The 16,054-nt window shown below is 38.7% G+C and overlaps 2 protein-coding genes across 2 annotated transcripts; one reads left to right on the plus strand and one right to left on the minus strand.

The window, feature by feature from the left end:
- Positions 1 to 3,929: 3,929 nt before the first annotated feature.
- ormdl2 (ORMDL sphingolipid biosynthesis regulator 2) lies at positions 3,930 to 8,345 on the plus strand. The gene is made up of 4 exons (XM_070910321.1): positions 3,930 to 4,015; positions 5,327 to 5,500; positions 6,759 to 6,910; positions 7,784 to 8,345. The coding sequence occupies exons 2-4, from the start codon at positions 5,327 to 5,329 to the stop codon at positions 7,917 to 7,919; spliced, it is 462 nt and encodes a 153-aa protein (XP_070766422.1). The 5' UTR covers positions 3,930 to 4,015; the 3' UTR covers positions 7,920 to 8,345.
- A 2,579-nt stretch (positions 8,346 to 10,924) lies between these two features.
- On the minus strand, positions 10,925 to 16,054 carry nemp1 (nuclear envelope integral membrane protein 1). Its single transcript, XM_070910903.1, has 9 exons — positions 15,946 to 16,054; positions 14,865 to 14,986; positions 14,316 to 14,532; positions 14,158 to 14,230; positions 13,980 to 14,073; positions 13,763 to 13,877; positions 13,183 to 13,408; positions 12,659 to 12,835; positions 10,925 to 11,494 (listed from the first exon to the last, which is right to left on the minus strand). The coding sequence occupies exons 1-9, from the start codon at positions 16,052 to 16,054 to the stop codon at positions 11,338 to 11,340; spliced, it is 1,290 nt and encodes a 429-aa protein (XP_070767004.1). The 3' UTR covers positions 10,925 to 11,337.

Consider the following 16,054-nt stretch of genomic DNA (forward strand, 5'->3'; position numbering starts at 1 on the left):
AGCAATCCTGTCTTTCAAGGGAAAAATCCCAAAGTTGACTGTTTGCATCGTCCCTCAGAGCAAAAGCTCTTATCTAAAGTGCTTTGAAAGAAAGATAAGATCAGAAGTAAGCACAAACAAAATGAAATAAATGCATAGATAATATATAAAACAAAAAAATAAAAACAAACAAAAATTAGAGACCCTCACAACTAGAGACAGTCACTCTGACCCAAGATACATTATTATTATTATTATTATTGATATATTATTACTGTGCAGTGACAAAAAATAGGTAATAAGTATGAGGATACTCTGTGAAGGGTGGCCAGTAAGAAAACAAGGTTTTACTACACTCAGCTTGTTTGTGTGAGGATGATGCAAGCAGGAAGGTCAACGTTTTACAGTAAGTCACTGGTGAGATTTTATGACATCATATATAGCGTTGCGTGAGCAACTGTGTCAACAATTTGTTTAAATTTTTTTCTGATCATTTAGACATGGATTGATTGAAGATTTGGTCATAAACCAAAAAATTGCACAATTTGACATTTTGACTTGATGATGCCACTAGATGAACAGACAGGCGTCACCTAAGTCATTAGGATTCATCCTCTGGGGCAGTGGTTCACAACCTGGGGGGTCACAAGATATTTAAGAGGGTAGGAAATCAGAAAATAAATATTTCTGCAACACCACTTTTCAGACTTTTGCTTTTTTCTTGTGAATTATCAGATATTTTTTTTTGGGATAAAAGGTCCCTCTTTGGATGAACTGGTCACAACCTGTAAACAAATGCAAACCTTCATTTTGAGGGGTCATCAGCCAAAAAGGTTGGGAACCGCTGTTCTAGGGACCATGTTTGATTCAAAAGTTGAGCTTGACAGTTAATTCTTGACCACAGAAACAGCAGTTGACAAATCACTCTCAACTCAAGATCCATAAATATGTACAAATGAACGTAAAATGTCCACATAAAAATGTGTTTAATAAATGACTGACTCAGCAAGGCAAAGTTCCTCAGGATGTACTGCACATGTAATCCATGGGTAATGTGTAATGTGAGTTTTACATCACTTCCTTATTTTGTTTCTCTACACACACCGCTCATGCTACTGGGAAGCAATCTGTTCAGTGTGCCAGTAACAGCCTGTTTGTTTTTGTTTTCATTCCCTGAGCATTTGTCATTTGCCCTGTCCAAGATATTCCTCCACGCTATGTTACCCTTACCTACTGTTTCAGTAAACTCACGTTATGATAAGGGTCAAGACTCAGTGCTGTTTAGTCTGAGAGATTTGAGCTGATGCTGCAGGGGGGATCTAAGGAGTCTATAGACCTTCGCTATTTACTGTATTTTCACTTTTACACCAGAAAAACCCATCGAGTTATACTTTAGGATGAGTTTGCTCAAAGGCTAATAGAGCAACCAACATCATTTTGTTTGTGAGCTCCACATATTGACTATGAAGTGTGGTGTTCAAGTGTAGATTGCTTTGATTTGTGGATTTGAGGCACAAACATAACATTCACTCCAGGGATCAGGTGTTTCCGGTGTTGAGTATTAATATCAGGGTTTCTCATAGGCCGCTTTGGGCAGTGTTACAAATCAATGAACAGTTCTGCTTTCTGGCAAAACTGGTTTAACAGGATTCTTGCATCAACGTGATGAAGTTTCTTGATTCGTCAGGTATTCATTTCACTAGATAAGCCGAAGACATTCCCATCTTTATTTTCTCAATTGAGTTTTCAAGAAAAAGTGATCATGACATATCAATATTGTGAAATAAAATAATGTAAAAACGTTAGGGCTGAAATGTGAGCATCACTGGACAAGTTAAAGTCCTTTTGCATGTACAGTTATCTTATCTTATCTATGTGTAAAAAAAAAAAAAAAAAAAAAAAGACTTAGTCTGGCAGAATGCCCCTTTTCAGAATGTTATTTTATTATTGACTGTATGTTATATAATTGGATTATATTTACTGATGTATTAATGTGTAAGCAACTTTTAAATGTTGTAGGTGGTCGAGGTAAAGCTCATTTTAATGACTTCATATACTGTTGGATAGTTAAATCTGTCTTATTTTACAACCTGTTGAGCTTGAAAGTTCATTCTTGACTTTGGAAACAGTCTGACTTCAAGGTCCACTTACACGTTCTGTTCTGTTCTGTTCTGGAGCTTTTGACAGTATTACACAATCCTCATGAGCAGGTTGAGTAACATAAAATGTCTATATAAAAATGTGTTTCAATGAATGACTGACTCAGCAAGCCAAAGTTCCTCAGAACGTCCCGCACATGTAATCCATGGGTAATGTGTAATGTGAGTTTTACATCACTTCCTTATTTAATTTCTCTACGCACAGCTCATGCTACAGGGAAGCAGTCTTCTCAGTGGTAACAGCCTTATTTTATAAATCAGGAAATGATGATATGTTTACATATAAAATCTGGATCTGCAAACTAAGGAGTATCTACAGATGTCAAATAAAAGTGGAGTAAAAACTACAATATTTGCTTCTGAAATTGGAGTACAGGCATGGCTGGATTAACCTGTTAGGGGGCCCTGGGGCAAAAACATGCTCTCACTGATCCCCCACCTTCTTCTCTAATGAGCAATGTGTATGTATTGTCACCTCCAACGTCCCATTCGGACCAGTGTAACCAGTACCCCTATGCTGGAATATATATGTTAGTTTGTGGTTATTCAATAAACGAAACAATGATAAATTGATGCTCCTTAAACTAGATTTTGACACGGGTCCCTCTACAACACGGGGTCACAAAGTTAGCTAATAATGCAGATTCACATTAGTTGATATTACATTTTCGTGGTGAAAATATAATGTATAAAGCTGCATAACGTGGAAATATTCAAGTAAAACACAAGTACCTCAAAACTGTACTTATTGTCTTATTGTCTATTTGTTATTTATCTTACCTTATTCTTTTACCTTTATATTTTTACATGTTTGTTGTCAGCACCATCAGACCACGGCAAATTCCTTGTAATGTATGTTACTTGGCAATAAACAGTTTCTGATTCTGATTCTATTGTACTAAGGCCTAAAACAGCTGGGTATTGTTTAGCAAACGCTACTCAATCCAGGGTAAATAGTAGATTTAATAGGGGCTATTTTCACATGTTTTGGTACTTTAGTGGGTTTTTACGGCAGCAGGACAGTGCATGTGAGATGGACTCAAAATAAACAATAGTGCCCATGTTCCCTGTAATAAAGGAACATGTCACACAATACAACAGAGTGGTTCATTGATGTGTTTTTAATAGTTTTTGGACAACAATGGAGCTCTGTGGCACATAGGGAAGCTACATCAGGCTTTGCCAACTCAGACAATACTACTAGTAAAAACTACAGAATATCACCAGACGCCACAAGTAATTTCCCCCACAGGTATGAAATCACTTTTGTACCAACCACTATATGCCAAACTGTTTGCCGACCTTTGGTATTTTGGTGGTGCATTTATTTTTAATAGTAAATTGTGTCTTTTATGAATGTTTAAAATTTAAAATTTCTAAAAAAAAAAAAAAAAAAAAGATTTGGTTGTTATTGTCTTTATAGATGCATTAATAACCCACCTACACTTAACAGCATTTAAGTTTGTGTCCAATTAAACTCCACCTGAGAGGCAAATATGCGTGCAAGCTGCACTGAAAGTGAAAGCCGGAAGCTCGAGGTGAAACTACGAAAGTTCATACCTACCCTGTTATTATGCTGACATTTAATAGTTATAAGGGAATTAACATAGATATTTAACTCTTGCTCATATGCACTGGGGTGGGCAGGGAATTTCTTGGAGGGCAATTGCTCTTTGCTAAAACTGCTAAAAAAAGTCCCCCCCCCCCCCTTCCTAACTCCCCTCCTCTCACCTGTTTACCCGCCGTTCACCGGGACAGGACACAGGCTGGAGATTTGACAGATGTCCGCCGCAGCGAAGGAACCAGCCCAAAGCTAACGAAGGCGGGGTTAAAGAAAAAACAAGGAATTTCCTGGTGAGCTACGACAACACAGGAAGGTAAAGTTTGCTCCGTTGAAATGTAAAGTTTTAAACCTCGAAATGCCGCATGGGCGAGGCTTAATTATCAGAATTTAACAGAAGCTTTTAACCCCCGCAGACGTAACTCATAGTGTGCAGCAGTTACATCATGATTAACGTAACTTTGAGCTAACGTTAGCATGTTAACCTGTAGATAGCAGCTCAACTGTTAGCTAGCTGGCGAACGTTATGCTATTTAACGTCAACTGTTAAGCTGGAGTAAGAGAATTTGGGCATTGTGTGAACAGTTACTGTCATGTTCTTGTACAATACTTCACATCTGAACGTTATTGCTACTTTATGATAGATTTTTTTTGTGCTCCGGTTAGTGCCTGAATGTTGCGGCTAGATGTAGCTGAGTGATGTGTGTGGAGTCCTGTGAGAGGAAGCGCATGTTTCAGGCACTCAGAACAATTCAGCCGGGCGGAGTCTTTTCTCCAGAGATGCGATCTTTCTTTTCGATTAATCGTTTCCACTATGCACTAGTAAAAAGGTTCAAGAGAGTAAATTGACTGAGTACTTCTTCATAGTTCTCTGCAAAAACAGTTGCACAGTAGATCTAATCAATTAGCCTTAAAATAAAGCAGATTAGTTAAATAACAATTTAATTCATAGTGTAAACTAGTTCAACAAGAAACTAAAAAAATATATTAAATGTGTGTACATTTGTGTATAGCATTAGTTGATTAATCTTTGTCAAAGTTGTCAAAGATTCATCGATTAGTCAATCACCAGAAAATTAATTGAGGATGTGCTGCTTGCCTTTGATTTAATATCTTTTTGTTTTGGACAAAACAAGACATTTGATGACTTCAACTTTTAAGAATATTGTGATCAGTTAAATTGATAATAACCAATTGTTAGTTGCAGCCCTAGTTGGTTACTCCTAATTAATGTGACAGATGGCCTTTAAATTGTTGCATAGAAGTAACTAATATAAACACAGTGATGACTGTAGCTATTGTAAATGTTCCTCTACCACATCTGTATTGTTTGGTGATAGTATAAAACTTGCATCCCATAAGCAGAGTTGTGCATCGTTGAAATGATATAGGAAATGTTGATTTTATAAACTTAATTTCAGCAGATCAGCCTCATCACTACTAGCAATTTTACAATATGTCTAAGGTACTCGAACTCCCAGATTTAGCCTGCCTGCTAATATCGTGTTTGAGAAGCTCAATGTCTTAAGTCACAGGGGATTAAAAGGTCTGTGGGTGCCTCTTGAAACAACAGAGCCTTGTTTTCAGCATCCTGAAGTCCTACATTTTTTGTCTCTCTGTGTTCAAGATGAATGTGGGCGTAGCTCACAGCGAGGTGAACCCCAACACGAGGGTGATGAACAGCAGAGGAATATGGCTCACCTACCTGCTGCTGACCGTCGTGCTGCACATCGTCCTGCTCAGCATTCCTTTCTTCACTGTGCCGCTTGTCTGGACCCTGACCAATGTCATCCACAACCTGGTCAGTTAAGATGATCCTCTGTAATATATCTGGGTGTATTAGTGTGCAATGTTGAAAATCAATGAGCAGGACTGCCTCATGTTAAAGGTTAGTTCAACATATAGGGAAACGTGCTCATTCACTTTCTTCCCGAGAGATGTTTTTGTCTATCTTGCCCTCATCATGGTGGCGTCTGAGGCTGTCTCCAGTTTCCTCAGACATTATCAGCCTGATGTGGTGTTTTAATTTTGATGGACTTCACACTGGTTGGCACTTCACTGTGCGTGCATTCTCAAAGTGAGAAATTGAAATATGAAGTTACAGCCATGAGATGCTTTGCTTAGCTTAATTTAACACAAAGACAGGAAACAGCTATCCTGGATCCTGGACCTGGATGTTCAAAGGTTAAAAAGAAATCTGCCTACCAGCACCTCTAAAGCACATTAATTAACACGTTATATCTTATTTGTTTAATCTGCACAAGACCCCGAAGTGTAAAAATAATAAGTTGCAGTTTTACATACTGGGGGTTATGTGCCAGTAACTTCCTGGAGTACTTAAACTTTTTTACCTTTGGACAGACAGCCAGGCTAAGCTGACCGTGTCTTGAGTCCAGAGCTATATTTAATGGACAGATATGAGAGTGGTATTGATCCTCTCAACTCTCAGCAAGAAAGCAAATGAGCATATTTCCCAAATGTCAAACTATTCCTTTAATTTCACATTTATGTATGATTTTTACATCAATGTGATTTATCGGGTATTTAATTCACATTCCTGTTTGCTTTTTTTATGCATCAACAATTTCTTGATTGATTTTTCCAGAAAATCAACTGTATCACATATATATTGATGTCACGATTTTAAGATTACATATACCGTAAAAGAGGATTTTATCCATATTGCTCACCCCTATTTTTTTTTTAATTCAAAATATATAAAGTATCAATTTATCAGTATTGCAATCTGATCAGCTCTGCAGATCAGCAAAAAAAAGTATAGTAAGTTCTATTTTACTGAGTGAAGAACAATTTCCCCGCGGGGATCAATAAAGTATTTCTGATTCTGAAAAATTATGTGAAACGCATGTGTAAATGATAAAGTATGTGGCAAGCCTGCATATAAATTCGGCATGTTTGCAGTTTTTGATAATGAGAGTGTGGGTAAATATCCTCCAGCTGTACATCCGAACATTACCTCTTGAAAAGTATAAACTAATTGGAAACCTGTCTGTCTTTGTGGCTCATAGTAGTTGCGTGTCTCTCCTTGTCCTCTGCAGGTGATGTACCTGTTTCTGCACACGGTGAAGGGCACTCCCTTTGAGACACCAGACCAAGGCAAAGCTCGTCTGCTCACACACTGGGAACAGATGGACTACGGTGTCCAGTTCACATCTTCGCGCAAATTCCTCACCATCTCACCAATTGTTCTGTAAGTCTGTCCGCTGCTCATATTTAAAAGTCATCTGCAGTGCTGGACAGTTTCTGTTTCATTACGATGGCTAAATCAGCATGTAGCTTAATATATGATGAGTTAACTGGAATGGGTCTGTTTCTGACACACTGGTTCAGGCTGTTGGGAATCTTCTGGCTTTTCTTTCTATCATCTTCATCCATCTGGGGATTTAACACTAGAAATTCTTTGTCATTTTCAAAACAACGGGTCCTGGATTTCAGACAGCAGATGACAAAAGTCGGCTTCTCATTTCTGGCCAGGGTTAAAATGATTTTTAACCTCTAGTAGCGCTGTGGAGCAGTTTTCCTATAAATGCACACGCACTAGGATGCAAATGTGCGCCACGTGCATGCAGGTGACGAGATACACAGTCCAACTAATGGTTTCACACTATTCCACTGATCTACAGGTGATGGTCAATGCCAAGATATGCAGCAATGCACCAACAAAGGCAGGAAAGAAGAATATTGTTAACATGGATGTAAACAATGCAGGTTTCAAACCTTTGAGAAAAATCTGCTTGGCAAGTTTGTTATGAGGACACATTCATTGCATTTGTTAGACCTCAAGTATACACACAATACGTTGTGGTGGGTAACACTGAATGTAAACAACTTTTGTTTGTTTACAAGAAAACTCTTCAGGGCATCCTTTTTAAAGGAACACAAAGTACATTCAGAGAACTGTCACAGAAACTGAAACAGTGCTAAACCTGTCGCTTGGTTAGTCGTTGAGTGTATTTTCACTTTTAATTACACATCTGAGACTGTGTTTGTGTTAAAAACTCCAATATAAATGTTGATCGTGACGTGTAGATGCTACATTGACACTATTCTCCTCTCTCTGCAGGTATATTCTTGCCAGTTTCTACACAAAATACGATCCCACGCATTTCCTAATCAACACGAGCTCCCTCCTTAGTGTCCTCCTCCCAAAGTTGCCTCAATTTCATGGAGTACGGATATTTGGGATCAACAAATATTGACTGAACACTGGATTTTAACCACCAACACTGGACTTCTAGTTTTCTGTTTCTGCTGAACTATTTTATGTTTAGAGGTTGAGGAGGAGAGAACCAGTTGGATTTGTCTTAACTGTACAGACTGTGTGGAGTAATATATGGAAGTTGCAGTTTGTGCTGCCTCTTGCAGCCTGAAAAAAAAAATGCACTGCTGCTGTTTCATGAAAGTAATGTTTTTCTTTACTGACATTCCTGATGTATGTTTGTCAAAAGCCAGCCACTTTGCTCTCGGCATCAAGAAAGAGCAAATTTGAACTGCACTGCTTTCGAACATAATGTTCATTCATTATTTTGAAAATGTCATCCTCTGTCTCAGATGTAGCTTTCCTGTTACAAACTACACTGGCTGTAAAACTGTCTTGGTTGTTGCCATAAATGTGAATGAATTCATTGTGGTTCATGTTTTGATGACACTTAACACCCAAGTTTCCATTTTCTCTCATGCTTTTTGTTCTTGATTTACTATGAAGGATTTACATGCAGCATACATTTACACGCCTACAATAAACACTGCACTTTGTTTTGCTATAATACACATAATCATGTAATTTACAGTTTGCTTTAACTGCTGGATGTCTTTCCCGTATATAAAATGAGCAGTGAGAGCTACATGGTGTGCACACATGGTTGTCTTATCCTCTTTATTCCACATGGTCAAGAAAAAAGGCTAAATCAACTTCTGTGGAGGTTTGTAAGAATCAATTGATCGAATGTGGGCCGGTTTGTAAGCTGCGGGGAACTCCAGACACTTTACATGAAGCCACAGGAGGGGAGGGGGCCTGTCACAGTGTATTCAATATGCTCATATATTCATATATCCAAGGGATTCCCCCGCCTCAAGTGTTGATGTGGTCGCGTTTGCATTACAGTGAGGTTTCACGTGTTTTGAGGAAGTCATTTTTAGGAAATGCAGCAGCATGCGAATGTGATTACACTGTTGATTATACCAACCTGAGTCTGGGAAACATGCAAATAATGCTAGCTGTATCAGCTATTTCATACATGTTGTGTAATCGTGTGTAATCATTTGCAACGGTGTTACTGGGGTGTTCCCTGATTTCAAATGCGAGGATGACAGTCACGTTAATGTAAAGGAGCCAGAGGTGGGATGCAGAGGGCAGTTGGGCTAAATGTCATCAGATATGGCTCACTGAAACCGAAGAGTGTGGGGAGAGGGGGTGAATACAATAAAATATTTTTTTCCTCCAACATATACTGAAAGCTAGATGATTTAAGATAACGCTATCTCGCTTGAACAGCAGATTTGGTCATCAGCTGCAGTTTTTTCCCCCAGTTCTGCTTCCACTTTTAATTTCATGTGAACTCTGTAAACCTTGATGAGAGGTGCTAGATACATGCTGTGTATGTAAAGCTGAGGGCACCCAGGGCACAGTGTGGCACATGCAGCTCAAGTGTATGCCAGTCATTACTCTGTTTTGATTTGAACGTTTGAAACACAGATTTAGATATACCAAAAGGAGATGTCAGAGGTAAAGTGCAGATATGAGAAAGGTCAGAAATTTCTACGTTGCCACAGATGGTAGAACTTCCCGAGACTTCTTAGAAAACAAGGTCATATTTTCACAGAAGATTTAAAGACGTAACAGGCCCAAACGATAGGAAAACCAAGAAAAATCACTTAGGGGACCGGGTTTTTTTTTTTTTTAAGTAAACTGCTGTTTCATTTGGGATTCTAGATAACAAGAAAAACAAAAGATGTCATTCATAACACCGACTTTGAGTGATTCATTTCCCAAAATGTTTACTGTGGCAGTTAAAATCAAGTGCAGCTTCTGCAAGTGCCGTGCTTGACACAGTTCAGCCCTCTGCTGTTTGGAAAGTGGAAATTCCACAAGTGTCTTTCCATCTTCCTCCCACTGGTCATTCATTAATAACACAGTGTCTGTAATGCTCGACTCTCAGAAATAGTGCTGAAACGGCTATTTGCTAGGTCAAATTATTGGACGTTGATCAAAAGCAATATTGATAATGGATTGGGTCATTAATCAAACAAATGTTAGATTGTCAATTGCAAGGATTTGTTTTTAAATACCACGTTTCATTGAATATCTCAGGGTGTTGGATTAACGGTCCAATGTCCAGTTTTGTGGAGATTGTTTGGACAAAACAAACTATTTGAAGACATCATCTTTGGGAACTTATGATGTTCATTTTTCACTTTTTCTCCCCCTTTTATAGACTAAATGATTAATAGAAAATGGAAATAATCATTAGTGTCAGCCATAGATATAAATAGGAATACAGTAAAACCAACTCCAAATATTTTAAAAATACAACAGAAAATATATAAAGAAGTCTTGTGGAAGAAATATTCAGTGCGTTAATGAAAAAGTCCTGCATTGAAAAGTACACAAGTAAATGATGAATGATCTCACTTATATGGCGCTTTTCAACCTTCACGGTTCCCAAAGCGCTTTACAGCTAAGTCTCATTCACCCATTCACTCACACATTCACACACTGATGGCGACCGAGCTGCCATGCAAGGTGCTGGTCTCCATCGGGAGCAACTTAGGGTTCAGTGTCTTGCTCAAGGACACTTCGACATGACGGGGGCAGCCGGGGATCGTACCTCAAGTATCAAATGTAAAAGTAGTCATTAGGCAGCAGAATGGCCCTTGTCAGTGATATTTTTGGATTATTATACAGCAGATACATGACAGTGTAGCATTTTATGTTGTAGCTGGTTGAAGTACAGCTATTTTTAACTACTTCAATCGTATATTTGTACATAAAACCTTGAACTGCAAAGTAACTAGTAGCTATAACTATTGTAAAATTACAATATTTCCCTCCAAATTGTAGTGGAGTAGAAGTAGAAAGTAGCGTAAAATGGAAGTACTCAAGTATCACAAAAGTGTACTTATGTACAGTACTTAAGCTTTTCCACCACTGAAGAAAGCCTTTATTAAAAAGGTTTTAAGAACTCAAATGCATCACATAATTAACCAAAGCCACGTGGACAACCTTTCAGTGCTGATGATCTTATACAATGATGCTAATGTATGCATGTCAGCTCAAATATATCTTTTATTCAAAATACACCTCCACTGATTTCTGTCCATTAAAATGAAAACAGTAAAATACAAACTTGACCGAACTTTTCCTCCCCAAGCAGAAAGCTAGAATAACTACCGCCACATCATGCTGCCTTTGATTGTCAGTGTTTTGTTTTGTGGACACGAGGTAGCCCCTCCGACTGAAATGACAATCCAGGCTTTTCTTAATCCAGCCTCCACAGAAAACACTCAAAGTCAATCTGGACGTTTGCACAGGAGCCGTGGAGAGCGTTTTCTCCGGCAACCTTTCTGAAAGGCAATAATAATTGTTTCTTTTTCATACGTATCCCACAGTGTGCCGTCTCACTCTGGTTTCATTATAGGCTTAATATAGTCTTCCTCGTCATCTGTGTCAAAAAATTCATCCTCAAAAAAAGATCCTCCAAAGCCATATTCCTGCGCGTGGACAGACGCCTCATTTGACAACAAGTGAGGGGACCCTTCAACGAAATCAGCAAACCTGTTGAGAGAGAAAAGAGAAATATCAGCAACAATATCAGTGTTATACAGTATGCTAAACCATGTACTGGTATTTAGGAGTACCTACAAACTACACATAACACTTATAATCACAACATAAGGGGGACATTTGGCCACACTTCGGTGGAAAGATATCAGCTGTGCAGAAGCCTTGCTAGAGATAGTTAATCAATCATTGTTTCGAATAAAATTAAATATTACCCTTTTATAAATTACTCAAATAAGGTAAAAAAAAAATCATATTATAAAATGACCTTACCTTATCCCCCACAAGTCAGTCACACTACTGTAAATAGCATCAATAAAGAATTAATGCTTTAATTATCAAGCAATTATCAAGCAATTCTAAACCAAGGCGTCATCATTTTTAAACCTTGTGACAGACTAGCAACACAACAAACTTCCAAGTGTGGAATTCACAGAGGATGTCCAACACAGTGCTGGGGGATGATTGATGATGATTATTAGAAATGATTTCTATAATGATTCATAATGTCGGCAAAATATGCAAAATTGCACGAGGGTTAATAATAAATGAAAATTCACAGCACTGACAGTAATATAAATGTATGATTTTTGTTTGTTTGTTTTAGATTATTGTGATATCTGAAGACGTATATATTTATAACTGTTTCATTTACTGTTTTACAACATTGACTCTGGATCTCTACAAAGTCATTTAAATTAATTACAAAATACTTGTCTGAACACGTATTTACCCACTTTAAAAGGACACACCTCTGAGGTGCAGAAGTCACATGGTTGGATGTCACCTGTGTGTGGTAGTCCAGTGGTTTCAATGGACTGTAGCATAAATACACCTGTACTGTGCCTGGAAGGTCCAACTATTGGTGAGTCAGTATTGTGGCAAAGCCTGTGGTTTCATCTTTTTCTGCTGCTCATTGTCAAGCAGAGCTTTGATTCAATGTTTTGAGGTAATTAAACATGGAAACTTCCAGGGGGGGGGGGGGTGAATACTTTTTATAGGCCCTGTAATGAACGATAATAACATTAACTCTTCATGGTAATACTCTACTGAGTTGTAGTCCAAAATGTAAGTTTACGCGCAAGTCTGGACTGAGCTTAAAGCATGCATTCAAGACATCATGTGTTTTAACAAATGACAGAACATCACAACAGCCACCTTTTCGGGGACTGAAGCCTGGTTACTGCCTTCCACGGGCTGAACTCTGGGCTGTTGCAGTACTTCCTCAGTTCCTCCAGTGCACGCCGAGTCTCTTCCTCCCCCTGCTTCTGATACTCCTCCTCAGTCAACAGGCGACGTGGCTCCGGCTTCCAGTGAACACACCGTCTGATTTTCCTGCACAACACAGTAATCAATAGAAATGATAGGAAATGAATATGACATATAGCATATATAACACATCAGCCAGCAATGTCAACTTGGATAAATGTAAAAGTCAGAAAGAAGCAGATACCGTGCAATATTTTCCAAAGAACAAATTACTCTAATTATAATAGAGATTATCAAATCACTTTGTGTCAGTATCAAAAACCCTTGTACATACAATAACAAAGGGTGTTCTGGGTAATAATTGTGTGACATTCTTGTTTACAACCACCATGTGAAACATTTTAAAGTTGATTTTCAGTTTAATATAGTACAGTACTCTTACGCCACCTTCTGACAGAATTGTAAACACCCACCTCCATGCAACTACTGCCAGGGAAACTGGGTACTCCAGATTCTTGGAGAACAAAGCTGCCACGATGATGGCAAAGGCAACTTGCTGAATTTGAATCCCTAAATAAACCAGGAGCAGGCCAAATAGCTGCAGCGTCCACGACAAGATGTTAATGCTCTTCTTGTCCACCAAAGGGCCGTAACGGTAACACACAGCAAAACTGATGAATCCCACCACTGCTACATAACCTGACAAAAACACAAAAACAGAATTCATTGACTTATACAGTGTTTGAGAAGAACTAACTCAGTGCAATATAAAGCCTGCATGCTAAATTATTTACAACCTCTGTAAAAGTTACATATTTGTTTTACACATGTTTTCTGGCCTGCAGCCCATCACACATATTGTATTTGGAACTTGGTGATTCAAATCACAAAGTGATGGCAGTGAGGCAGATGGTGTATACTTTAGCATTACATACTACAGAAAGCCAACTCCTGATTGTGTGCCTTGAGGTTGTCAAGTCAGAAGACTAATCTGTGTGGAGAACTTTCATAGACACGTTCATTTAAAAAGGTGATGAAATGAAGGGTTTGTACCTATTGCCACGTGCCAGTGTTCTTTCAGAATTATGTTGAGGTTCCTGCAGACAAGCTGGATGGCGTACACAGAAAACGACCAGCCGCCAACGATCAACACATAAAAAGGGCTTTTCTGTGGAAACAGCAAACACAAAGGGTACAATAATTAAGTATGAAACTTAAGGCGATTTAACCGATAAAATCGTGGATATTTGAGGACAATGAAATACCTTACCTTTGGCAAAAAGCGTGCCAAAATGAAAAAGAGGATGATGAGAGAGGCGATCAAACCAGTGCTCATCCCGGCAGAGTAGAAGAAAACTTGACTCCTTTGTGTACGGGAGAAAAAATGGTCAGTAACATATCATGATGCAGTTAAATCCTAACAGAGGAACATAAGTAAGAAAAAGTACCTGCTGAGTGAGTCTGCACAGACGAACAAAAACACTCCAGCGAGGAATACCATAAACAGATAGATATCAAACTCTGCGAGGAAAAGAGAACACTGTGTTGGCCTGTGATATCCGTCAATAACCAGAACATTAATTGTGTTTATCCGTTTTCCACTTACTACGAAGGGGCTTGACGGTGTACTGAGTTTTGTCAGCAGGGTCGATCTTGAAGCAGGTCTTCTTGCTGAACAGACTGATGTTAATGGTGGTTTCATTGTGCCGCTCACGTAAGAAGCTCTGGAACCAGCCCCAGAAACTGAAGCGCTCCAGCTCCTGCAGCTCCTCCTCACCTTCCACAGTGTCCACCTTAAACACGTTTGAACTCCACACTTTGACCTGTCGGAAATCCTCAGTTATTTTGGACCTAATCAACTGAGGCAAGCCATGAGGAATGAAGTGCATTAAGATATAACCTGTGTTAACAATAACAGTTGACACAATATTCCAGACAAAGGCTTCTATTTTTCCTTGATCTTTGTCACAATATATGCAAGCTTTAAACCACATTTGCAGATTTGTTAGTATTTCGCCCCAAGGTACCCAGACTGAGGGAGAGAAAGCTGATAATAGCACTCTTTCTTAAACATCTAATAATTTTATTATTTATGATTGAGAAAGTGCAGTAAATATGAACAGTTCTGGATTTGGCAACCATTCATGTAACTTACCTGAATTCTTGTCCACGTTTGCCTCCAGGTTGGCACGACGGCGTTCTTGTAGCAGAACCTGTTGGACCCTGACATGTCATACGCCTGTCCATCCCGGAGATCAATTATTGGATGTTTGTTACCTGAGTGTGATAAGCAGCGGCATGTATGTAATACTACGATTGCATCACATAAGTTGGCCTGTTTACTGTAAGTGAAACCTGTGACGTGAACAACAAATTTAAAAGATGTCTGCTGCTGTCTTGAAAGGCACTCACTTAAGTCAAGTATTTTAAGGATAGCCTAATGCTGACTGTTATTGTATATATTTTGTATTGTCAATAAATCCCATAAAAAGACCAAATCTAACAACACTGCTCAGTCCCTTAATACTTCCAGACTTCCCTACCCTGTCTGTGGCACTCAGCTGGGCACTGTAGTTTTCATTTGTAGGGGACTATTTTCAGCTGCAACTTAATGCAAATTTGGTGCTACTAGAGAGTATTTACGCCTGCATTGTCGGTCATGATTGGTCTGTATTGTTTTATATTTCCTTGTACATAATAGCTGAATGTTTGTTTATATCTGCATGTCAGTACATGTCTACTTGGATATCAAACTGTTTGTGTCTGACTCACAGTACGGACTCAAAACATTAAAGCTGAGTTGATCCATCACCTCTCTGACAGTCCCAACAATATGCTACCCTGGTTTTATGTTTATGCTATAATGTTAAGTTACTCTTGGTTAAATCATGTTTAACACTGTAGCAGGATGAGGGCGGGGCAGGCTTGTAACGTTAAACTCGAGCAACGTTAAGGTTTTACAGATTTGTGCTCAGCAAATCTACAACAGCAACCTAAATTATAAAGTTAAATTAATTTTCTCTATTACACAGAGACAGACTCAGATAACAGCCAGCAGTGATCGGGCTATGAGAATAAGAGACACAAAGGCTTTGCATCAAATAACTTCTTTAACGGCACAGTTTCAAAGACTAAACAAAAGCTAACATGAGTTAGCCATGAGCAATGATCCTTGTTTAAAATACGTATCATATCAATTAAGGTCTACGTTAGTGCTGCGTAACACTGCTTCTTACCAGTATCCTGGTGTGAGGTGTGAGGTAAACACATAAGCAGCACAATAAAAACCATTAATTTAGCACTTGAAGAGAATAACCCGTTCATCATTTTCATGCATCCCGCCAT

The sequence above is a fragment of the Enoplosus armatus genome, chromosome 8, assembly GCF_043641665.1.
Source record: "Enoplosus armatus isolate fEnoArm2 chromosome 8, fEnoArm2.hap1, whole genome shotgun sequence".
Lineage (NCBI taxonomy): Eukaryota > Metazoa > Chordata > Actinopteri > Centrarchiformes > Enoplosidae > Enoplosus > Enoplosus armatus.